Source organism: Monocercomonoides exilis (assembly GCF_001643675.1).
Source record: "Monocercomonoides exilis strain PA203 chromosome Unknown scaffold27-1312184, whole genome shotgun sequence".
In the NCBI taxonomy this organism is placed as follows: domain Eukaryota; phylum Preaxostyla; order Oxymonadida; family Polymastigidae; genus Monocercomonoides; species Monocercomonoides exilis.
Window position 1 is genome coordinate 433,619 of NW_027150572.1, and position 24,006 is coordinate 457,624.

Genomic DNA, 24,006 nt, shown 5'->3' on the forward strand with positions numbered 1-24,006 from the left:
AGCTTTTAATTGTGTTTTATAAAATTGTTAATTTGTAAAAATTAAGAATCTGGTTTTTGCAGAACAACGAAAAATGGATACATAGCTTTAAATCATATACAATGCAGTTTCTTTTTGTGATTAAAAAAATAAGAAAGAAAAATCTCAAAGCAAATATTTCCATTTCAATGAGAATGACAAGATAAACATCCATGAAATCAATACATAGAAATATTTGCAATACATACACACCTTCCACAATTGAACAGGCAAATTGCAGAATGAAATGATGAAGGATAATGAATAAGAAACAATTCTTCAATAAAAGTTAAGAAAAAAAGGTGATTGATTAACTGCATAACAGAAAAGAAAACTCAAAGCAAAAACTCAAATATTACAGCAACGTTCATTCGTTTGTTTAAACCTCCTGCATCCCCAACGCACATATCCAGCGGCTCCATTCCATCACCAAATTCTTTGCAAATCCTGATTGCTCTCCTACCAAGAAACCATTTCACTGATTGTACTTCCTTCGCTCCTTTCTCCCTCGCTCGCATGCTCCTCGTCAATTGCGTCTGAAACAGTCACAATCGTTGCTCCCTTCGGAAACCGCTGGATGAATTCCCGTTTCAAAAAAATCAGAGTCGGCCGTTCATTTTTCTGTTGAGATAAGCACTTTTCAATTACTTCTATAATTTCAGGATTGTTACTCACAAAAATCGGAGGTCTTTCTCCTTTTGTAATCTTATCTCCAGCAATCACAGCCTCATATTCTCCAAATGGGATTATCAATGTTAAGCACTCCCACAGCATCATCCCGATCGAAAAAGCTACTGTTTTCTTTGTTGCATGTTTTTTCGTTCCATCCAACAGCTCTGGCGCCATCCATCTTAGGTACTCTTTTCTGTTATCATCCTCATCCTCAAACGCAGATGAGGGCAGAGAGTCATCATCATCATCGCTGGTAGAAGTCACAACAGTTGATGAGGAGATGGAAGAAGAGTCTGAATCTTCATCAGACAAGAAGTCTGAATGCATGACAATGCAGATGACCATGTGCTCTGAGAACAATACAATGTGGGGACTCAAACTTGATAATGTCTGAAGAGGATTGTCCATCTTATCAAATGAGTGGAGAGCAAGATTAGCAACCCAGAACAGGATCTGCGCAGCTGTCATCTCCCTCTCCTTCAACGTGCCAATCGCCATCTCCTTCTTCTCATTCCTTCCATGCAGCAACATGAACAGAGAATCCCTCAAATCCACAATCAGCTTCTCATGAGGGGATGAACAAGCCATTGCATCCACCAAGTTCGACATCGAAGAGGTGGTTGGGCACAGATCCTCTCTGCGAACAAATGTGGAATCTGAATCAGTCGTTGAAGTGGTGGAAGTTGATGAAATGGATGGTGAAGGTGTTCTTTTTCTTATTTCTTCTTCTTCAACCTTCTCCAGCATCCATTGAGGAATCTTGTCTGAATCTCTCCCCAAAATATATTCGGTTGAGCCACTCTCAGAAAGAAGATGCTCTGAAGATTCAGAGTGTTCCATATTCGTGCCATATATTCTCTTCTTCATCCTCTCATCGTTCTTCTTCTCTACCTCCCTCTCTGCTCTCCTCCACTGCTCCTCTGGTGACATCTCCATCGTCACCATCTCGAATGCCTTCGGATCCTTCTTTATTGTGTCATCAACAATCTCCTTGTATTTTTTCGCTTCTTCTTTTGCCCTTCTCCATCGAATAGTTGCCACAATCGATGCAACAAGAACAATCAAGAACAGCACAGCAAATATCACAATCACAATCAATGCCCATGATGATTTTCCTTCTCTCCCTCCTTCAACAATCCTATCATCTCCTTTTGATTCAATCATACTTTTATTCTTAACAACAATGTGATTCGTAGAGCATGGTTTGTCTGGCTTTCCAAACAGGATAAAACATTCCACAGATGATTCCTCCGAAGCTTTCGAAATAGTTGATGATGAGATTAATCCGGCTGCCGAACTCTCATTGATGTATCCTTCTTGGTGAAACTGATACGTCTCGATCAATTCTGAATCGTTGTTTGCAACAACAATTCTAAACGAAAGGTTGCAAGGCAAAAGAAGAGTTCCTTTGAATGTCAACTTTGTTTTCTCTTTTTCTCCTCCTGCTTCTTCTTCAACTGCCACTGAATCGAGTGTTGGCAAGAAGAATGGAGATTCTCGCTCTCCAGCTATTCCAGACAAAGCGCATCCTCCATCCAGAATCCACAGTGAGGTGTTGTCTTTCACTCCATCTCCTCCTTTCAGACTAACAATATTCAGTGTGTCACCCCCACTGCATGCAATGTTCCTTCTCGCTGACCGATATTCCGCAATAGACGCACCGTTGCCAGCAAACTCTCCTTTCTCGATTGTGGTGTTCCCTCCATAAATCGTCATCCCTCCACTCGAAGCATTCACAATTGTCGTGTATCTGATATGAGCTGTTGTGTTGCTAAAATCAACAACAGACCCATTCCATTTACAAATTTCCTCATATTTCGTATTCGCAGAATCCGACTCTTCATCGGCTGCGAAACCACTCAGAGCACATGATTCAAGGCAGCAATCCTTGCTTGACGATACAAAAATTATGCTCCCGGTTCTTTTCAACGAGCTGCAGCTCGAATAAGAGCAATTCAACATTCGCACTGCAATTCCTTTGCATTTCACAGAAAATACAGATGGTTTTTCAGAAGTCTGAGTGATGTTGCAGAATTGCGAAAGAGAAACTGAAATGTTTCTGCCATCCCCATCACCATTCTCTTGATCATTCTCTTGATCATTCTCTTGATGGTTTGCAGAATTAGCTTCACAGATAGCACTGCCACTGACAAGAGTGATGTTGTTTGCTTCGATCCGCTCTCCAACAACAGATCCTCCAGAGTATTCAATAACCGAATCCAGCTTCAGGTTGCTCACAAGCAATCGATAGATTTCCAACAATCCTGTTTCGCACAGAAGCAGAGAAGGCACTGTCGAGTATTCAATCCCTTCTTTTGGGCTGAACGAGCATGTCTGAATGGACACACTTCCTGAGCAAAGCTTCATCAGATGCAGATGAAACGATGGAAAAGAAGAAGTAAATTCAAAGCTCAGCAACTCCAGTTCAACGAATTGCTGTGCCTCTATCACCCAACTTCGACTGCCCCCTGACAAACCAGAAAACCGCACTTTCGCTGGTTCCTTTGATTTCGAAACAATACACACATTTTTCAGATCCAACTCACTTCCTATCTCCCCAGCTCCATCCAAACGAATGCGCAGATTATCGCTCACTGCAAGATGCGTCACACCATATTCAATCGAATGGCACGGATCTTTTGCTGTCCCGCATTTCTTGATATCCTTCCCCTCTTTCCCTTCGATCGACGAAACAACAATCGTCTCTGATTGGTAAATCAAAATGAAATCTATCAGATCCACTGCTTCTGAACTTTCTGAGTCAACCCCAAATATCGCGTTGTATCGCACAAATTCGCTCTCCCTCAAGTCCAGCTTGAACAGCGTCTCGTTGATCTGTCTCGAGATGTTCCAGCACTCAATGAAAATGTCTCTCCCTTCCTTTCCGCTGTTCGAGTCAAACTCGTCCCTCTCAAACAGCATTCCCAGCTCCCCTGAATACTTCAGCGCCAGATACAATCCCCCTCCTCGACCCATCGTCACAGAGCATCCACACTGAATAACCTTCGAATTCATCACTCGGATCATGCTTTCCTTGCTCAGGTCAGCAAACACTGCTCCCCCTTTCGCTGAAGCACCTGCTGCACACACTTCAAGCACGCTGTTGTTAATCTCCACATCAGTAGTCAGCGTTGTCGGTACAGTCAGCACACTCGCTCCACCAGCCAGTCGTGTCACTCGTTGGATTGATGAGTCCCTCAACTTCAAATAACTCTCTCGATTTCCTTCGCTCTGCAGGGGTTCTTCCATCGCAATCACCGAACCATCCTCCATTACGATGCTGAACACACTCACATTAACAATGTTGCACTGGCAGATGCTCGCCACATCCATCACATTGCTTTTCATCCGGCTCACCTCAATATACAACCCTGACACATTCAGACTCCCCGATTTCATGTGAAGAAACATGATATCTTTGCACAGTGACGACGAAGCTGCAATCGAAAGAAGTGAACAAAGTGTTATGCAAATCGATCCCTTGCCACTTTCGATGAGCAGCATCCTTCCATTCGCACTACCATCTATCGTGAAGTTCATCATCTGAAACGTCAGCTTTTTTTCATTCTCAAAATACGCCTTGCCATCTTCTGCTATTTTGTTCTTGAACAGCAGAATCCCGTGCTTCATCTCCGCTTCCTCATCCTGCTCGCTTCTCACAACAAAGTCTGAGAGATCATAGCTCTCCTGCAATTCTGCTGTTCCTTCAATGATCATTTCTCCAACTTGCCCAGAATTGTCAGCATGTTCAACACCCTTCCAAAATGAGCCACATGGTATTTTCTCGCTTCCACACCCAGCAACATCGTGACCAGTGCTAGATATGTGAACCGACCAGCTCGAATACTCAATCAGAAATACAAGCAAACTGACTTCTTCAAACGCCAAGTCGCTTCCCACAAAAGCGTTCTCATCATCTTTCATCGAAGAATACTCAAAATCAAAAGCCCTATTCTTCACGGTCACATTCAAGTCTGAAGCTTTCATGAAGATGTTCTTTCCAACGGATGCCACATTGGAATCAAATGACACCTTTTCCAGCAAATAGCAATTCTCTGAATCATCCGAAAAATCGAGGAACATTCCCCCTCCCTTTGCGCCATCTTCCTTCGCATTACAACCATTCATGCTCGAGTTGAAGATCTTCAGCTCGTCTCTTCCTTCCATCAGACAACTCATAAACCCACCATCTCCTTTCTCCCCAACGCATCCTTTAATAGTACAGTTATTTATTTCCGCTTTCAAACAGTTTGTAACTTCCACATCGCTGCAAACAGCGGAAGTGCACTCCTCAAACGAAACAGTCGACAACATCATTGAATTCATTCGCTCCGCTTTGATGGCTCCTGACTTCGTTCCATTGATTCCCCTCACATTTGTTTCCTCCATCAAAAGAGAGCCTCCCTGCGCACAGCACAACCCTCCATTCCCTTCAAAATGCAGATTTCTCATTTCTGCCCTATCCACATGCGTTGACCCTCCTGCTGATTGAATAATCAGTAAATTCGTCACAAGCACAGGCACAGCCTCTGAAAAGCCATCAAAAATGCAATCAATGATATCCAACTCTCCACAGCCAATAGTTATCAATTCTGGGTTGTTTGATACCCCAGGCAACTCAAACGATATCTTGCTGAACACAATGCACAGATCACTTGCTCCATTTGTCTGCTCAAAGTGGCCGTTTTCCTTCACAACAAGTTCAGACTTCTCTTCGCAGCCTTGTATCCTCAGCGACAAGCCAATTCGCTTGATCTCACTTTCCACAACAACCGATCGCACAATGTGCATCCTCGTCTGAACGGCTGCCATCTTTCCAAAACCCTCGTCCATCGTCAGACACGGTAACACTTCTGTCCCACACCTCTCCATCCTCGCCCCAAGCTCGGTGTCAACATACATCGTCTCCTCGTCATACACAAACAGATATTTTCTCATCGACTCATCCACTTTGTGTGTGCTCGCATCGTCAAACACCCACATGTCTGCCTCGCCCATTTCCTTTTCCGCAGACCCTGCAAATAAACCAGGCTCAACAACAAATCGTGGTGTTGGGCACACAAGATAAAGGTTTCTGCCCTTCTTTGCCCCATTCTCTAAAAACATAACATTCTTCAATGAATACACACAATTTGTCGCTTCCAGTATCGCAAACAGTCCTCCCCCAAACCCATTTTCTGCACTGACTTTGCTCTCTGAAACCGTGTTGTTGTCAAAAACAAATGACCCGCTGCCTTCCACAGCAACAAACAAGCTCCCGCCTTTCATCCCTCCTTCTGTGATGTTGTTTGACAGAAACGAACAATCGCTGATGTTCATCAAATCTCCTTCACAAACTCTCCCAGAAATCACTCCTCCATTCCCTGCGCCTCTGCTCACCCCTGAAAATGTGCTGTTCTCCAGATGTAACACATTCACTTCACTCACTTCAAAAAGCGCACATGTTGGCTCTTCACTCCTGCAGAATGTCGAATTGTCAACAGACAACTTCCCAATGTTTCTGATTTGCACCAACCCAGACTCCAGATTTGTTGTTGTGTTTTCAAAACTGCAAGTACCCATCTTCAGTTCAATCTCGGATCCACCACTAGCATCAAAATCCAAGAGCTGCTTCATTTCCAAAGATATGTCTTTAAATGTAACCCCTTCAAGGCTGATTTTTCCTCCAGCCCCACGCATCACACAAAAGCCAATTTTGTTGTTGGAATTCGCATTCGCAAAGAACGAGCAGTTTTCCAAGGATAGTTCTGATTGAGTGCATGTAAGAAGCGATTCAGTGCTCGATCCCAAACTCGATGGAATAACAAACGAAATATTGCTCATCAACGTCTTCGCCATTGTCTTCACCAAACTGTTGCTCTCATTTGCCTCTTCCACTCCAATTTCTATTTCTGTCGATGCAGCTTCGCAATATATGTGCCATTCAGCATCCTTCAAAACCAGAAATTCCTTCCATCGAAACCCGCCTTTCAGCACAAAAGTCTGCTTCACAAAGTCTGATCGCTTTGATGTTGCAAACGCGATCGTGCTGCATGGATAGTTGCAATATCCGCACACATCAAAGTCAAAACTGTTAACTCCGCCAATATATGTCAGGAAAGTCACATCCACCAGAAAAAACCACAAAGGAATTGGGTAATCGCGATTTCCCCCCTCAAATCCCATAAACTCCTCTTCTGTCGACTCCCCTTGCGGTATCTCGAACTGCAAGCAATCACTCTCCAATGTTGTGTGAATGTCCGGAACATCCATAAAAAACTTGCTTCCTTTCCAAGCACGGCAGTTCAGAAAGTTCAGCTCTTTCAGCAATATTCCAGTAGATTTCGAACCAACGCAAAGAAATATGCCTCCTCCTTTCCCTTTTGCGACCAACTCTTCTGATGCCGAACAACTTTCAAACAAAGTGTTTGATTCATTTCCAATTCTCAACTCGCTCGTCGCACTTACTTCAATGTTAATTGCTCCTCCACTCCCATTTCCTGTCTCACAATCCCTAAATGTGCAATTGTTGATTGCCAAGATGTCTTGTCTGCCCATCTGCCACCCAATCACCCCTCCTCCTTCCCCTCCACTTCGTTTGACTTCACAAAAGGTGCAGGCATCCAGTGTCAGCTTCTGCTCCTCATTTTCGGACACTGCTGACGAATCAAACGAAAATACCGAAACTCCCGAAAGGAAGAACCCTTCAGCAGAAATGCCTGAAAGCGTTGCAATCCCTCCTGTTCCAGAAACAAGCAGCGATGCGGTGAAAGGAGTGGATAATGTGTGATCTGTTGATGGTGCAATCAAAATATCATTGAGATCAAGAACACCCCCTCTGGAAACAGCAAACAACGAAACATCTCTTCTCTGATTCAAATGCTCAATAGAAAACGAACTTGCTTCCAAATGGCCATTCGCTGCTTTGAAAAGCGATGATCCTGTGACAGATGTGGTGGATAAAATTGTGTTGCTCTTGTCTTCTCCAGAGATAGCAATATCTCTGTTTGATGCTTCTATAGACTGTGCGTCAAATGAGCTTGCCAGCAAGACTAGTCTGCATGAGGCCATTCCATCAAGACGTGTGTTCAGTGTGTAATCAATGGTCTTGCAGGCTGAAGTTCTTTGCAATCCGCAATATTCCACCAGCAATCCTCCTGAGCTTGCAAAAAGTGTCAATCCATCAAGAAGCCAATCCTTTTTGTATGAAAACCCATTATTACTTGTGCACCAGCACACTCTTTGCTCAGAAGGATTTGATGTGTAACACTGAAAGAAAGGAGAATCTAAAATTTTGTTATTTGGATCATTAATGAAAACGTCATGCCCTTGAGAATTAGAAGATGAACAAGAACACTTCTGAAATAGAAAGAATGAACACAATTTTTGTGAACCTTCTTTCACAAAATGGAGTTCTAATGACAATCCACCCCCTTGAAAAGATGCTGTGCATTTGAAAAAAATACAACTTTTCGCAACTGTGTAAACGTTTGGCGATGCCAAAAAAGCAAGGCCTCCTCCTGTTCTTTGAGTTACGGAACAGGTAATAAAAGAGCAGTTGTTGATCACAGTGTATTCGCTTTTTTCTGCCCCTTCCAGAAAAGATATTGGAGTTTGCAACCTCACATGAAGCCCTCCTCCACTGTATGTGGAATTGCATTCCATAAAAAAACAATCTGAAACAAGACAATAATTGCTGACATTTTGCGTATAAAGCCCTCCGCCATCGAATGAAGTTGCCTCACATTTGACAAATGAACTGTTTGCCACACTCAAATACGAATTCGAAGTGGTATATATTGCCCCTCCGTATTCACTGGCATGGCAACTGATGAATGTGCAAAAATTAACAGTTAACTCCACAGCGCTCGTTTTTATTGAAATTGCACCTCCACGATCTCCAGTTGAGTCTGTCCATTCACACCAAGCAAATGTGTTCATCCCAGAGCTGAGAGACGTCTGCCTCGAAGGCTTTTGTGGATTTCCCTCTGATCCGTTGATATTGACATTCGAAGTGCGCAGGCACAGTGAAAATGAATTGTTGAGAAAATAAAGCCTTGGCATGTGCTCAGAATTGATGGACTGAGTAATTCCTCCATCAAATACATCGCAAGCAAATGCAAACAAACAGCTCTCGAAAGAGCATGCCTGCGACAATGCACAAAGTGCCTGCCGCGAATGCAGCGCTGATGATGAAACATTCCTGAAAGTTGTACCTTCAACAGAAACATGTGCAATCGATGGAGACAAAAACGGCACAGACAAATGAACAAAATCCGCAAAAGTGCACGACACAATGGAAAGCTTGTTCGACAGCGCCAAATGCTCGTGCGAAAGCGAAGAAGCCAAAAGCGGAAACTGTTGAGCATGTTGACGAAGATTGAAAGAAACATTGCACAGCTGCACATTTCCATCAATACTGAGTATCGGTGAGTCGTCGGTCTTGCACATAACGTCCACAGCGCAAGAAGATGCGCTGGCAAAAGAATTCGGACTGATCCTGAAAAGGGACTCTTTTCCTGCCACCACAAGTGTTGTGAAACATATTTGTGTCGAAGCATTTTGCAAAGAGAAAGATGCCGACATAAAGCTCTACCAACATGGCACGCACAGTAAAAAATTAACGAGGAAAAAAATTATGATTTTCAAAGCAAGCAACAAAGTCACAAACCTCAGCCAAGCAATATTCATTAATGTTTGATTGCTTCCTTGGAAGGGACTCCTCACTGAAAATATTCTTGCAGTCCTCTGCAGTACATAAATAGACCAGCATTCCAAAACACATTATGAATTTCATATCTTCTGTGTTCAAGCAAAGGTTTCGCTCAACAACAAAAAAGGATTGAAAGTTTAAATGAGGTGTAATGCAAATAAAATCCCGACAATAGAAATTAAAAAGATGCTTAAATCTATCCAATGTTATATTTTTGCTGAAAAGTTTGCCAAAAGCCTTGAAAATCAAAACGAAACAACGTTATATATATAATTATATAACATAACCAACGATCAATCATTTATATGAAAATGTTTTCATAAAGAATAATTTTCAACTTAACATTAATTTCAAATCTTTTCATTTTATGATACACTTCCAACTACAGTTTTTCAGCTTGTGGCTATTTTTAAACAGTTCAAAATTTTCTTTTAAAAAAATTTTTTCGTTTTCTTTTTTTACAAAATAAGAAATTTTTATAATTATAGAAGTTTATTGAAAACTGTGTTAATAAACACACAAAAAAAAATAACAAGAATTTAATAATTAATAAAAAAATTTACTCTTCTTCTTCGTTTCCAGTCTTAGACTTCTTTGGAATAAGAGCGCTGTGGATGTTTGGCATCACACCTCCCGATGGAACTGTGATATGTGAGAGAAGTTTGTTCAACTCTTCATCATTGCGGATGGCCAACTGAATGTGTCTGGGAACAATTCTCTGCTTCTTGTGGTCACGAGATGCGTTTCCTGCAAGCTCCAACACTTCGGCTGTCAAATATTCCAAAACAGCTGCCAAATACACTGGTGCTCCTGCTCCAATTCTCTCAGCATAGCTTCCTTGGTGCAGCAAACGATGGATACGCCCAACTGGGAACTGCAGTCCTGCACGCTCTGAACGAGACTTTGATTTCTTGTCTCCATCTGCTTTCTTAACACGCACTGGTGCTTTCTTTGCAACTTCAACGCGCTTCTTATCTGTAGCTGGTGAATCGACTTTCTTTGCTGGCATTATTTCAAAATAATTCAAATATTTTTAAAAATATTAATTTTTTGAAAAAAATGAAAAGTTATATATAATAATTATCATTGATTTCCTTTTAATTTGCGCACAAAATTTTCAACTATATTATGGTTGTGATCATTATTGATTCAGTTATAATTATTATTGAAATGCAAATTTTTTAGAAATTTTTGTTTAAATTTTATTCTAGAAGCTTATGTTATTGTTTTGAAATTTTTTTATTTTGAACCCTTTTTTTTTTCTTGTTTTGGATGCAAATTTTAATAATCTGATTTATTTTAAATACTTTTTTTGATTTCAAATTAACACTTTTAAAAAAAATTATTTTTTGCTGTTTTGAATGTTTCATCACAAAAAAATCTTGAATGTGAAAAATGCATCAATTTTGTTGAATTACATTCAAGTGATTAAAGAAAGAAAGTGAAAACTGAAATTTTTTCCTAACATCTCTAGAAAGTTTTCTTTTTTTGTACGAAAGGATTAATAATCATGTTTTCGAAGAAATAATTTGAGAGGTGTTAATTAAAAAGAATAAAAATGAAATTTAAATATGATTGATGAGATTAATGATAGTAAATTTGAGCTTGTATTTTGTGACAAACGGTAGATGAAATAAAGAAAATAAATTTCGAAAAGAAATCGATGATATAGAATTTCATTCTGATGCTGATGCAAATGGAGCATTGTTTAATGATAAAATGGTAATTCTGTTAAAATTTAATTGTTATTTTATCCACGAAAGATTTGATTAGATGATCTCCAAAATAGAAAAGATGAAAGGTGAAGGAAATGAAATTTTTCTTGCAGTTCTTCGTGAATGCTATATTTCTCAAACTTAAGGTTTTCAACCTGAATTATTTTCAATTTGTGTGCCTTGTCTTCTGAAAACTGAATCGGACAAAGATGAAAATAAGGAAAATCAGAAGGAAGTGGAAATGGCTTTGCTGGCTTCAATCACTGTAAATGTGTGTCGCATTATGTGTTTGTGTTTTTCAATTTGGATAATATTTATTTTTTCCCCTCTTTTTTAATAGGAGCTGAAACATGGAGTTTTCCTGAATGAAATCAAAGATATTATCCAATATCATCAAGAGTATCACAATCTCACTCAGCTTGTCTATCAATCTGCTTGGGCGTTTTTGATAGGCCAATTGACCATTTACATATACTTTGAAGAAGTTATTGTGAATGAACTGCATTTTGTGAGAAAAGAAACAAGAGAATTGGAAGAGCAGATTAAAAATATGGATTGGAAGAGGAAAAAAAAGAAGAGGAATAAGAAGGAAAAATGAAATAAGAGCTTGCTTTATTGAAAGGATTCCGAATGTTATAGATCTTCTTCTTTTCAGTCATGCATATTGCTGAATGAAGAATCTATTTGAATGATCGGTGGAATTGAAGGTGTATTTCAAGTGCGAAAGATAATTACATATGAATTTAGTCCATATGCATAATTATATTTTGAAGTGCAAAGGGAAGCAGATATGTGTAAATAAAATGGTATCTTTAACTCCACTTTTCGCTTCTATTTGAGTAAAGTTGGTTATCATCACTTTAATTCAGTTATCACTGGTTGTTTAAAGTTTATTTTTGCTTCGTTTCAACAAGTTGAAATATACTCAATAAAGAGTTGAGTCGAAGCAACACATCTGATGATAAAAAGAAAAATAAATTAACAAGAAAGAGGAAAAGCATAAAAATGAAATAATCGAAATGTTAAAAATACCTGCATCATATGGCATGTATATTTCCCTTCAAATCGTGCAGATAAAGTCTTTTCTCGTTGGCATAATCATAACAAGATTTTATGATCATTATTAGCATTATTATGAAAGTTTTGATCCATTGAAAAATAGAAATCATGTTAATTAATTTCTTTAAGATAATAAAAAAGCCAAAAAGAAGTGTTTGAAAAGCAAAATAACTAAGTTTATTTGTGTTTTTTGTCTTTCTGACACAAAAGAATTTTGGATTGTTCAGCATATTTTACTGAAATGTGAAAAGAGGAGTGACAAATATGTTATTAGAAGATGCATAAACTCTCTCAAAAAAATTTTTGCAAAGAAAGATTAAAGAGAAAAAAAAAACAATTTTTAATTCTGATATTTATTCTTAATCTAAACTGATATAATTTTAATTTCAAGTTTTTGAATTATCAAATGACAATATATCACTAATATTTAGATATTTTTTCTGACGTCAAACTTGCACATGAAATAAAACCTATAATTAATATATTGAATTAGAATTAAACTATTTTTGCTTTTTTCAAAGACTGAATGCATATGAAACAAGTTTTAAAAATACTAATTTTATATATGAAATAACTTAGCTGTGTCTTATATTTATTCTTTATCACTTATGACTGTGAATATGTGATTGTTTTGTAATTGTGTATGCAATGATAATAAACGGGAGTTTTTATTGGACAAAAAGTTTTCGGGTTTGCATATATACTTTTAGTTTAATGGATGATTAATGGACTGTTTCTAATTATGTTTGTAGGAATATTTTCTGAACTGGAAAAATGCAAAACTGAAGTCGAACAAAAGCTAAAGATAGAAGAACTTAATTGCTTGATTGATGAAATGGATAAAAGGGAACTGAATTTTATTATCACAAAAGAGAAATATAATACATTGGATGCGATGATCGAAAGAAAGAAATTGTCCTTGGAAAATACTTTTTTATTGCTGAAGCACATCGGGTATAACAAGATGATGAAGCTATCAAGGACTGACAGCTTTTATTATTCTTCTTTGCATGAAAGAATTGAGAAGATGATGATTGATGAAGAAAAGAAAAAAGATCAAAAGAATGAAGAGCTGCTTATTGATCTTTGTGAATGTTATATTGTTCTTCATTATATTTTTTGTATAATACCAAAAGAACTTTATTCGATTTGTGTGCCTTGCCTTTTAAAAGTTAATTTACGAAAAGAGGAAAATGAAAAGACACAAAAAGATGTGGAGATGGCAGTTCTTGCATTGAGCAACATTTATGATCATGTTGTATGAAATTTTTGAATATTTTTATTAGTTTAATTGATTTTTGTGATTCAAATGTAGCTTTTAGAAAAATCGCTGTATCTGAACGAGATTATAAAAATCATCAAATATCACCAGCAATATCACAATTTAACGCAACTTGCCTATCGATCAGCTTGGGAATTTTTGATTAACAGATTTAAAAAAGAACGAGACTTGGATGATTTAATAACAAATGACTTGCATTTTGTAACGGAAGCAACAAGAGAGTTGGAAGAGCTTGAAATGCATGTGAATTGGAGGGAAAGAGAAAAGGATGAAAAAGTGATGAAAGGAGTATGTGCAATAAACAGATGGTTCAGGATGCTATGGATATGCTTTGGAGCTAACAAGTTTCAAAGCAACGAACTTACCAAATTGGTTGCGTGCATCATGCGACTGTGTAGAAAGACGAATGAAAATCATAGAGATTTATTCATTTATTGCATTGAACTTTTTGAAGCTATGCTGAACGCAGAAGTTGTGAAACTTGAAGATTTGTTGAGAAGTGGCGCATCAGAATTCATATTAGAAAAAATGCATCAATCAACTTTGGTATATGAAACAACAAAATATTGTTTGAAGTTCTTTTCATTGCTTTCAAACAAATTAAATGAAAAGATGTGTAAGCGAAATGATGAATATAAAGAAATGACGATGATAAAAAGAAAGATATTTGTGAAGTTTGAGGAAGATGGATATGAAGACACTGTCATTGGAATCTTTGGAACTTCACTTTTTTTGAATGGCCATGTTAACTATTCCATTAATCTTACAGATCATTTTGTTTTCTGCTGAAAAAGGGTTCTCTTTTTTTTATTTTTTGTTTTATTGTTGGATTGGATAAGCTAATTTATCAAACGAAAATATTCAAATTTGAGAGGGAAAAAATTTTTTTGGAATTATAAAGCTGAAATATACAAGCGAATATTGTCGTAGATCTTTATAACTGAAGACAAACTATTTTGTCATATTCCTTAAATCGATAAAGTTCAGATTAATTATTTGTTCTAAAAGAGCAACATGTATCTCATTGTTTTCCAAAAAAGAATTTTTTTCTATTTGTATTCATATTTATTGAATGACAAAAAATTATTATCTCTTTCAAAAATGTTTGATCGTGGTGTTTTCGTAACAACCATTGATGATTTCGTTTCATCAAATGTTTTAACAATTTCTTCTATGCACACATACACGAAGGACATACAGATATTATGCAAAAAATCTCACAAATGTTAAAAAGAACAATTACAGATATCGCACAAAATACTGGGCAAGATCGATTTCACAACAACTGCAAGAGGAATAATTCTGACAATTTTCCTCAAAATATATCTCATCAATAAATACTCATTTGATATACAAGACTTTCAAAATTGCTTCATTTGTGCTCAGAAAAAATTATAATTAAAATTTCGGAGAAAGAGAATTTTGAGTTTCTCCGAGATTATTAATTATAATTTTTTCTGAGCACAAATGAAGCAATTTTGAAAGTCTTGTATATCAAATGAGTATTTATTGATGAGATATATTTTGAGGAAAATTGTCAGAATTATTCCTCTTGCAGTTGTTGTGAAATCGATCTTGCCCGGAATTTTTTGCGATATCTGTAATTCCTTAATTCAAATAAGAACAATCTCTTCAGTGAAATTTGTTAAATGAATAATAATCTCATTATTAGGAAAAAATTTCGTGTGTGCAAACTAAATAATACAAGAATGATAAGATTTTCATTTATTTTTGTTTTCAAAACAAAAGTGTTTTTTCAAAAAAAAATACAGTCTAAACCGGATATAATCACATCTGGTTTTGCACAACTTTTTGTGACTGAATCCGACTGTGATAATATACGATGCTGCTTTACACACAGAAAAAAATAAAATTAATTAATTAATTAATTAATTTTGGGTCGATTTTTTCTTTTTTTGAAAATTCTTCATTAAAACGCATTTTTCAACAGAAAAAACAATTTTCTTGATTTTATAATAATATTTAAACTTATTTGAACACATTTTTGAAATAGCGAAATTTTGATATTTTTGATCAAAAAATCGTTTATTCATTGAAAAAATCACACATAATAATAAAAAATGTGATTATATATTTTCATCCCTGTGATTATATGCGATGGAAAATGAATGAAAAACAAACAAAAAATGTCGGTGCATCCAAAAATGTGACAATATTCGGATGTGATTATATTCGACGTGATAATATCCGGTTTAGACTGTAACTCGTTTTTGTAAATATTTTTGAAATCATGTAGGTGATTATTTTTTTAATCATATATTTTTTCGGGGTGCTGATTTATCTAAGGTTTCTTGTTATTCGCAAAAAAATATTCATTTATAAGAGAAAAAGCATAATAATTGTTTTTGAAAACAAATGGTTTTTCCGTATCAAAGATAAAAATGCATTCAATAAGCCTTTTCACTTTTCAATTTTTTTATTGATATTCAATGGTTTTATTAGAACCTAATTTTTTGAAAAAAAATATGTTTTCGAAAATAATCACCAATATAGAAAATGAGTATTGTTCAAAACGAACTTTTCAATCTATAATCTTTTTCATTTTGTTTGTTTATTTTTCCTTTTTAAAAATTTAATTTTCTTTTTAATTTTAAAGATATTCACATCACATTAATATTAAACCAAAAAATTGTGTGGAGAAAAAAACACATGCAATTTGATTTTCTTTTATGTGGGTTTTTTTCGAATAAATTTTAAAAAATATTTGACATGGAGAACACATCAAATTCATAATTGTGATAATATTCATTCATTAATAGAAATTACTGATTCAATATTAATTCAAAACGATAAACTTTTTTCTTTTCTATGTATAACAAATAATTAAACTTGGTGAGTTAAAAACGAATTGAAAACCGAACGGACATTTCTTTTATGAAATATTGAAATTAAAGAAATAAATTGCTTTATAATAATAATAATAATAATTATTATTATCATTTGTGAAAAATTTCTCAAATTATTTTTCATAGTTTCTGTTAGCTCAAAGTTTAAAATCCACGCTAGTTTTACACATTCTTATTTGCAATAATGAATGAAAGAACGAATGCATATCCCTCGCATTTAATGGAAACAAAAATGAAAAAAGACAAGTATCTTTTGAAAAAGTAATGAAATTTTAATTTGAGTAATTTGCACATTTAAATCAATAAACCCTTTAAGAGGATAATTTTATATGATTACAATCATTAACAACAAATGAACTGATCTACCAGAGTGAATTATCAACGATGGCAGAAGAAGGCCGTCGTGTCTGAGGTAACGAAGGAGTTGGGGATGTACCAAAAATGTTTGAAAAAGTAGAGAAGGATGAGCGAGCTGTTGACATAAACTGCGCAGACGAGTTGCTTTCTCTACTTCTCTGAGCAGCCTGCGCTTTTTCTGCTTCCTGCTGCTTCAGTCTCTGGTACTGTGGAGTTTCCTTCGCTGGAAGACCTCCCCAGATAAGAGAGCCCATCGAAGAAGAAGCAGCTGCGCAGGAGTAATGACGCCGTATGGGGCGATAGTTTTCGTCTTCAATGGCCAATGAAACATCCATTTTCAAATGAGAAATACATTTAATGGTGATAGATAGATAGATAGACAGACAAAGAGACAAAGAGAGAGAGAGAAAGATAGAGACAGAAATAGAAAAACATTAGAATAAATAAAAAGAAACATTACAGAAAAAAAATGAACATTAAATACCTGTTTTACTTCCTTTCTGTTGGTCAGAAGAGAAACAGCTTTGAAGTGAACTCTGCTGCTGCTTCAGATATTCTGTACGAGATGGCTTTTGAGCAGGAAGTGGAAGAGTCTGCGACAGAGGATCTGAATAGAACAACATCATACAAATATTTTCATTGGGGAAGAAGCATGATGCATTAGAATGGAATAAAATAAAATAAAATAAAATAAAAATTGAAAATGTATTTCATAAAATAATGCAATATAACGAAGGACTCTAAAATGAAAATGAAAAAATTCTTTCAAAATTCAACACAACATTTGAACATCTTTCCTTAATTCTCAGAACAAATACATAAAAATTGCACCAAACCCCACAAAGTTATAAGTGCTATAATTATTTTTTTAAAAACAAAAACAAAAAGCCAATCGATTCATTCCCTTTTCAAACACAAAAACAGCCAAAAACAATTCATTTGCCACACCTCTGCCTGTTTTTGCCTCGTCAAAGCTCTGCCACGCAAATGCCAACTTCACATCCTTTTCAGCATGTGCTTCATTTTCCTTCTCTTTCTCTCGAAACTCTTTTATCTGCTTCTCCCGCTCGTCTCTTCCCATCGCAAATCCTTTCATCTTCTGAAGAATCTCTCCTTTCGCGTTGAGAAACTGCGTTCCTTCATACGAACGTCCACTCCAGTTTGAAAAGCTGCTGGAAGAAGAAGAAGAAGCAGCAGCAGAAGATTTTCTGGAGCCCTTTGAAGAAGAAGGCGATTGAGCAGTAACAGGACGAGAAGACGAAGAAGAAGAGGGCATCACCGCAATCGTAGCAGAAAGAGAGTCCTTTGGAGACATCCTGTTTGATCCTCTCCCTTCTTGCTCCTTCTCAAAGCCCATCATCTCTCTCCTCTTGCTTGCCTGCTGTGCCACTTGGTAGTGATGCTTCCCTCTATCTCGGAATCCCCACTCAGACTCCTTCAGCCCTTTGATCGTGTCAGTCTCTGCTTCCACATTGGCACTCCTTTCTTCATTGGATGCGTCTCTGCCTTTCTCTCTCTTCATATTCTTCTCCTTTCGGGCAAGCCACTCGTACGAGAAGAGCTGCTTCATCGTCTCTCCTTTCCTCACATCCACACTCTCAGTCTTCTTAATGCGTGTCATTGTCCTCTGATCTTTGATCTTTTCCCTTTCGTCGTCAAGCTCCTCTCCATCGTGTGTCACAATAGAGCCATGGTCCTTGTCAGAAAGATGCTTTCGCTGAGACGGGCGCGGCTTCTTGTCAAGATCAGCGTCAGAATGAGATAGAAGTGAAAGAGAGACATTCCTAATAGCATTGGTTTTGCAAAGAAAGCACATAGCATAAATGAAAAATAAAGATAAAAATACATAAATTAATATATGAATTGTTATCAAAGAAAAAAGCATTCGTATCAAACAAACAAAATAGTCAAAAAAATAAATATTTTAAATAAATATTTCACTAATTTACAACACACTTTGCATAACGAGAGTACGGCCTCTGCTGAGCAAGAGACAGATCAACAGCAGTCGAAGCCGATGTCTGCACCGCTGGTATTGTTTCCTGATCCTTCAGCGGAAACAGCGTGACGGGAGGGTGGTTCACCTGCTGTGGGTGCAAACAGGCAGGACAAGCAGGACAAGCAGCGCAGGCAGAAGAGGAGACGCTGGGTGGAGAGAGAGGAGGAGCCACGCTCACAGAAGGAGGCGATATCGGCTCAGAGGAAGGAGACTCAGAGGAATCTGACTGAGCAGCTGAATGCCCCTTGCGATCAGAACTGTATGACATTGGCAGCCTCAACTTGAGCGACTCCATAAACTTTCGGTAATCGATGCTTTCTGTGAGTTGATTGTTTGTTAATGTGTTTGCGTAAATTGAAGCAGAACGGAGTGATAGAGGCACAATACGAAGAAAGTTCAAATAAAAATATATTCACAAATATCATGAAAAGCAACAAATTACATAAAAAATAACATTCAATAAATAAATCTCATAATTCTAATTTAAACTCAAACTTTCATCATCTAATTTTCTATTGTCACTTTCGTTTTTCTCTTCTTCTTCTTTTTCTTTCTGTATTTTCTTTTGGATCTCCGAAAGTGTTTTCCTTCCTTTGTTCCTTGCATCTCCTTCATCGTCTTCAGTCGGAGCAATACTCATTTTGCTCTGTGGCTGAGGAATGATCTTCTTTCGAGAGGAAGGAAAAGAAGAATACGGAGAGGTTGAGAAAGGAGCAAATGATTCATCTTTTGCAGCATCTGGCACAGACACAGGATGAGATGCCATTGCAGCAGCATTCTCATCATAATGCTCAGAAAACTGCTCAGCTTCCACTTCAGAAGGAAGAGATTGTCCGCCTAATGTTTCATTTTCAATCTCCTTTTCTGCTGTTTCTGTAGTTTCTGCAGCATCTATCTGCTTTATCACAGCCACAGCCTCTTTCGCCTTTCTGCCTTCGTCTCTTTTGCCCAGCTTGTGCGCCAAGTCCCTCAAGCTGCTGTCGAGTTCGACGCCTTCACTTTCCAGCACGTGGTCGAATTCTTTCTCTGTCAGCGCCCCCTTCCCGCTGATATCCGCAGCGCTGAATGACAAGGCAATGTGCAGCGGCGAGGCAGCAGCAGCTGTGATGGCTGTTCGAAGACTATTCAAAGGCTCTGAATAGAAATTAGATAGAAACGAGCGACTCACAAAATAAACAATGAAATAATCTCAAGTGTATTGTACCTGCATCTTTTCCTCTATTCTCATATGAATCATCAAGATCGCCCAGCTCCTCCAACGAATCGATTCCGTCAGCCGAAGATAAATCAGTCTGATCCAAACCGTCTTGATTTTGACTTCTCTTGATTTCAGCTTTCCGCATATCTACTCTTCTATTCTTTTCAAAATTCAAAACATCTTTCATCGAATCCTTTTTTGGCACGTCTTGTCTTGGTTTTTTAGAAGTCAATGTGGAACTTAGAGGTATTGAAATAGATTCGTTCTTCTTTTCGTTATATCTGAAATAAAACCAAAAAATCAATCAAATTAAAAAAATTTGGAACACGTTAGCAAACAATTTTATAGAATTTTTAATAAATTGATCATAGTTTATGCGATCACGATTATCAACTGGATATGATTTGACAACCGCATCAATAACACTTGGACTCATTTTTAATCCAGATCCTGCAAGAGCTCTCCTTAAATCGTCAGGAAAAATATTACCTGATTTTTGTGTATCCATATTCTTGCACAACTAAAAAAATATTAAAAAATTTAAATATTACAATAATTAAATTAAATTTCATTCCATGTTCACACTTTATAGACCATTTTTTGATCTCCAGAATCAAGAGCAGAACCCAAACGATAAATATTGCTTAAACAAAATACATGAAAAATGCAAAAAAGAAAAGCATGCACAGTTCAGATTGACAAAACAGAAAAAATAAATTGTAGTTATTAAAAACTTCAACGACATCTTTATTAAAAAGCAAACAACGTTTGTTTCGACATGTTTTTGTGAAATGTATTTCTCGTTCCATGAGGATGCTGGACGGATCTATTTTCAAAATTCATAAATATTATACATTATTAACTTTATGCAACAATAAGCACTTCATTCAAACCGTTTGGTAATACTTGATTCCATTTGTTTTTTGATCTTTTTTCCATAAATAAATTAAATATCTGGAAAAAAAAGGAAGAATTTAATTTTTACGCAAAAACCACAGGAAATATTAGAATCGCTTTTTGTGTCAAAGTCAACATGTGATGATTATAAACGTTAAACATAAATGAAAGTTGAATAGTTTATGTTTTCTATTTATTTACAGTACATTTCAAATGTTACAAAACCCGTTGCTAACCAAAAGAAATGTTTGGTAGCATGTTACAGCCCTTGCTACAAAGCTCAAAAAATCATTGTTCTTTTTGTGCATTACATCTTTTTCTTCAAATAAAGTCTTTTTTCTCAATACTTCTATCAAAAGAATGACCTTTTCCAAATATAATTCTATGGATAAGGCGGAGGATCAACTTATGAATATGGAGATGTGTCAGTTGGAATTTGAACGGCATCCTTCGGTGTTTTTTGAAACCGAATGCGTTAGGACAGCTGTTATTGAATTTGCTGCATATTGTACGAAAATTATCTTTTGTTTAAAATGAAAAATTATAATTATATTGAATTGTCTATAATTTTGAAAGGCATTACGCAAGTTGCACATCTTACACCTGCTGCAATTCAGACACCAAATACATATGTATCTTCTCCTGATCATATGGGCACTCCTCAGTCACAATCCATAAATGCTCCTTCATCTCCAGTTATGCAAAAAATACCAACGGAAGGATCAAGAAATACTTTATCGCCTCAGACTGGAACAACTCCGAACGCCTCTGCATTGTCTGGTGAATTTTCAAAACATGTTTCTGCAAATTTTACACCAAAATCAGATGCAACGCAGCCAAATTCCCAATCAATTCAAATAAATGATACTCATGTGTATTCTTCTAATCTTGCTGAAGAAAATAAAACTCAGCAAGCAGTTACAGCATTTTTATGTGCGATTCGCTATCATTCGAAACTTCTAACTTCAGAATTATTGGTTGCTTTGTCATTGATTGACGCACTTTCTCGAAGGCATTGGCAACAAGGGCGTTTTGCTCTCAATAAGGATAATGTTTTCTTAGTGATTCTCGTAACCATCATGATTGCTCATAAATGTAGTTGTATGTATTTATTGTCCGCACAATTTTTTTTGATTCTTTTTCAAACAAATGTTCGAATGTTACAGGCGACAAGCCATATACGAATGGATGGTGGTCAAGAACATTTCATGCTCCTTTGGCTATGATAAACGGGACTGAAATGCTGATTCTTCAACTTTTGTCATACGATGTCTCAATCCCAGCAGTTGTGTTCCACCGTTATTACACTGCGATTGTTGAAGGATGCCACCAGAAAACTGATCTCAATCCATCTCCTTTGGCATTACAGCCATCACACTCAAATGCTCAAGCAATCAAACCAGCGCCTCGTAGTTGTGGGCTACCAACCCAGCATTTATCAGTGCCATCTCCAACATCATCTTTATTGGCTACTGCGCCTCGAACATCAGCCGAGACGAATATTTCATCACTTCATAATTGTCCATCTTCACTGAACGCGCCTCCTCAATGCTTCTCCGGTTCGCAAGAAGCGAACAGTTATGGTATGAACCGTGTATTTTTAATAAAGACTTTTATTAATACGATCGGAAATTGTGAACATTCTTCTTTTTGTTACAAAGGATGCACGGAGAATTCGACCGAACAAAAGATGGAAATTGACACGTGCCAACAAGGGCAATCATTGCCATCTTTTGGCTAGTTGTATGAATTATTGAAAAGACTTGAACTGTTTGTTGCTGCATTGTTGTGCAAATTACATGATAAGTTTGATATCGAATGGCGAGAAAAGCTGTTAATACAATTTCTTTGGGATTTACGTTTTGTTAAATATTACGTTACATCATTCTCTTTTAAAGCTTCCAACTTTTTATCCATGTTGTCTATCAATCTTTCAAGAGAAATTTCGTTGCATTGAACAAATTAAAAATAAAATGCGATTTTAAATTAAAATTTGAAAAGGAAATATTGCTTTGAACATTTAACTTTTTTATTTTCTTTATTTTATTTATTAATCACCTTCAAAATCACATTTTATGTATCTTATTGCCAACAATTTCTCCTTTATCTATCTTCATCTGAATCTTCGTCTCACTCAAGTCCTTTTATTCTTATAGAATATTATTGATTTTACAGTTTTCAGATGTTTAACGGATTTTTTCAATTTTTCTGTGAACTTGTTTAGTTGTATTGTTAGTTATATATTTTATTGCTTTTTCTTTAAATATTTTTTGAAGGTTTGCATTTACAAAATTATTATGAAGCATTTCTTTACTGATTTTTTTTTATGCCCTCAATCACATATCCTTTGCATTTTTATGTGATAAAAAGTTATTGTTTTGTAGAAGTTTAATTTATGATTTTGTTTTGTTTTGCTTCCTCACATGCTGCAACGAGACAGTCACTGACTTTTTTGCTTTTCTTGAAGTTTCTTCTGATCTTAATTCATTCCGTCATACACAAATGTGTTTCATTATCACTTGTTCACAACATACTTTGTGCGTTTCTTTATTTCTTTTTTTGCTTATGTGATATATATTTGCTTTTGTACCATTTAGGCATTCGAAGTATTTTTTTTTAATATTTCATTTTATGTTTCTGTTCATTTTAATTTTGAAAATCTGAAATTGAAAATAAAGTTTTTTATTTCAATTATTTTCATATCTTCTGTGAGTCACTATTGCCTCCAAGTTTTGTTGATCTGCTTCTCAATGAAAGAGCATACGGGAAGGCTTTAAGCTGTCACCGAATGCCTCACAAAACTTTTGAATGTGGGCACTCTGTTGTGTGCTTTGAACAATATTCTATCCGGTTGCTCTAATTTATTTTTAATTTGATTTTGCTTTATTTGATTCTTCTTCTTTTTTTAGGGAGCCAATCTTTTCTTTTGCGAATCTTATTTCTATTAGTTCAATTTCTTGTCTTAATTGTTCTTTTATAAGGTTTGGCTTTCATTTGAGAATCGTCTAGATTTGCCTTCTATATTGCAGTAAGCTGTAAATTCAAGTAAATAATTCAAAATCGATACTGCCTTTTTCTTGTTCTCTGCGCACTTTTGTAGGAAGAGTGCTTTGCATACAATTTCTTAAACTCACATTTTTTGTGTTTCTTTGTAGATTTCAACATTCCAGCATTTTTTGCATATCGCACTTTTTCAATATGCGATCAAGGAGAAAAAGGATACACACATTCATTTGCATTCGAAACAAAA

The 24,006-nt window shown here is 36.4% G+C and overlaps 4 protein-coding genes across 4 annotated transcripts; 1 reads left to right on the forward strand and 3 right to left on the reverse strand.

Annotated features, from left to right (window-relative positions):
* Positions 1 to 54: 54 nt before the first annotated feature.
* On the reverse strand, positions 55 to 9,466 carry MONOS_2902 (uncharacterized protein; the record flags this gene model as incomplete). The annotated part of the gene is made up of 2 exons (XM_067872858.1): positions 55 to 9,261; positions 9,341 to 9,466. 2 exons carry the CDS (start codon positions 9,464 to 9,466, stop codon positions 478 to 480), a joined length of 8,910 nt encoding a protein of 2,969 aa, XP_067725939.1. The 3' UTR covers positions 55 to 477.
* A 389-nt stretch (positions 9,467 to 9,855) lies between these two features.
* Positions 9,856 to 10,430, reverse strand: MONOS_2903 (Histone H2A). The gene has a single exon (XM_067872859.1). The coding sequence runs from the start codon at positions 10,389 to 10,391 to the stop codon at positions 9,942 to 9,944; it is 450 nt and encodes a 149-aa protein (XP_067725940.1). The 5' UTR covers positions 10,392 to 10,430; the 3' UTR covers positions 9,856 to 9,941.
* A 6,018-nt stretch (positions 10,431 to 16,448) lies between these two features.
* MONOS_2904 (uncharacterized protein) lies at positions 16,449 to 20,788 on the reverse strand. The gene is made up of 10 exons (XM_067872860.1): positions 20,753 to 20,788; positions 20,623 to 20,685; positions 20,445 to 20,502; positions 20,198 to 20,379; positions 19,866 to 20,140; positions 19,157 to 19,795; positions 18,619 to 18,979; positions 17,611 to 18,446; positions 17,147 to 17,269; positions 16,449 to 16,972 (listed from the first exon to the last, which is right to left on the reverse strand). Exons 1-10 carry the CDS (start codon positions 20,773 to 20,775, stop codon positions 16,668 to 16,670), a joined length of 2,865 nt encoding a protein of 954 aa, XP_067725941.1. The 5' UTR covers positions 20,776 to 20,788; the 3' UTR covers positions 16,449 to 16,667.
* A 206-nt stretch (positions 20,789 to 20,994) lies between these two features.
* MONOS_2905 (uncharacterized protein) lies at positions 20,995 to 23,967 on the forward strand. Its single transcript, XM_067872861.1, has 4 exons — positions 20,995 to 21,264; positions 21,333 to 21,857; positions 21,923 to 22,339; positions 22,418 to 23,967. Exons 1-4 carry the CDS (start codon positions 21,117 to 21,119, stop codon positions 22,495 to 22,497), a joined length of 1,170 nt encoding a protein of 389 aa, XP_067725942.1. The 5' UTR covers positions 20,995 to 21,116; the 3' UTR covers positions 22,498 to 23,967.
* Positions 23,968 to 24,006: the final 39 nt, after the last annotated feature.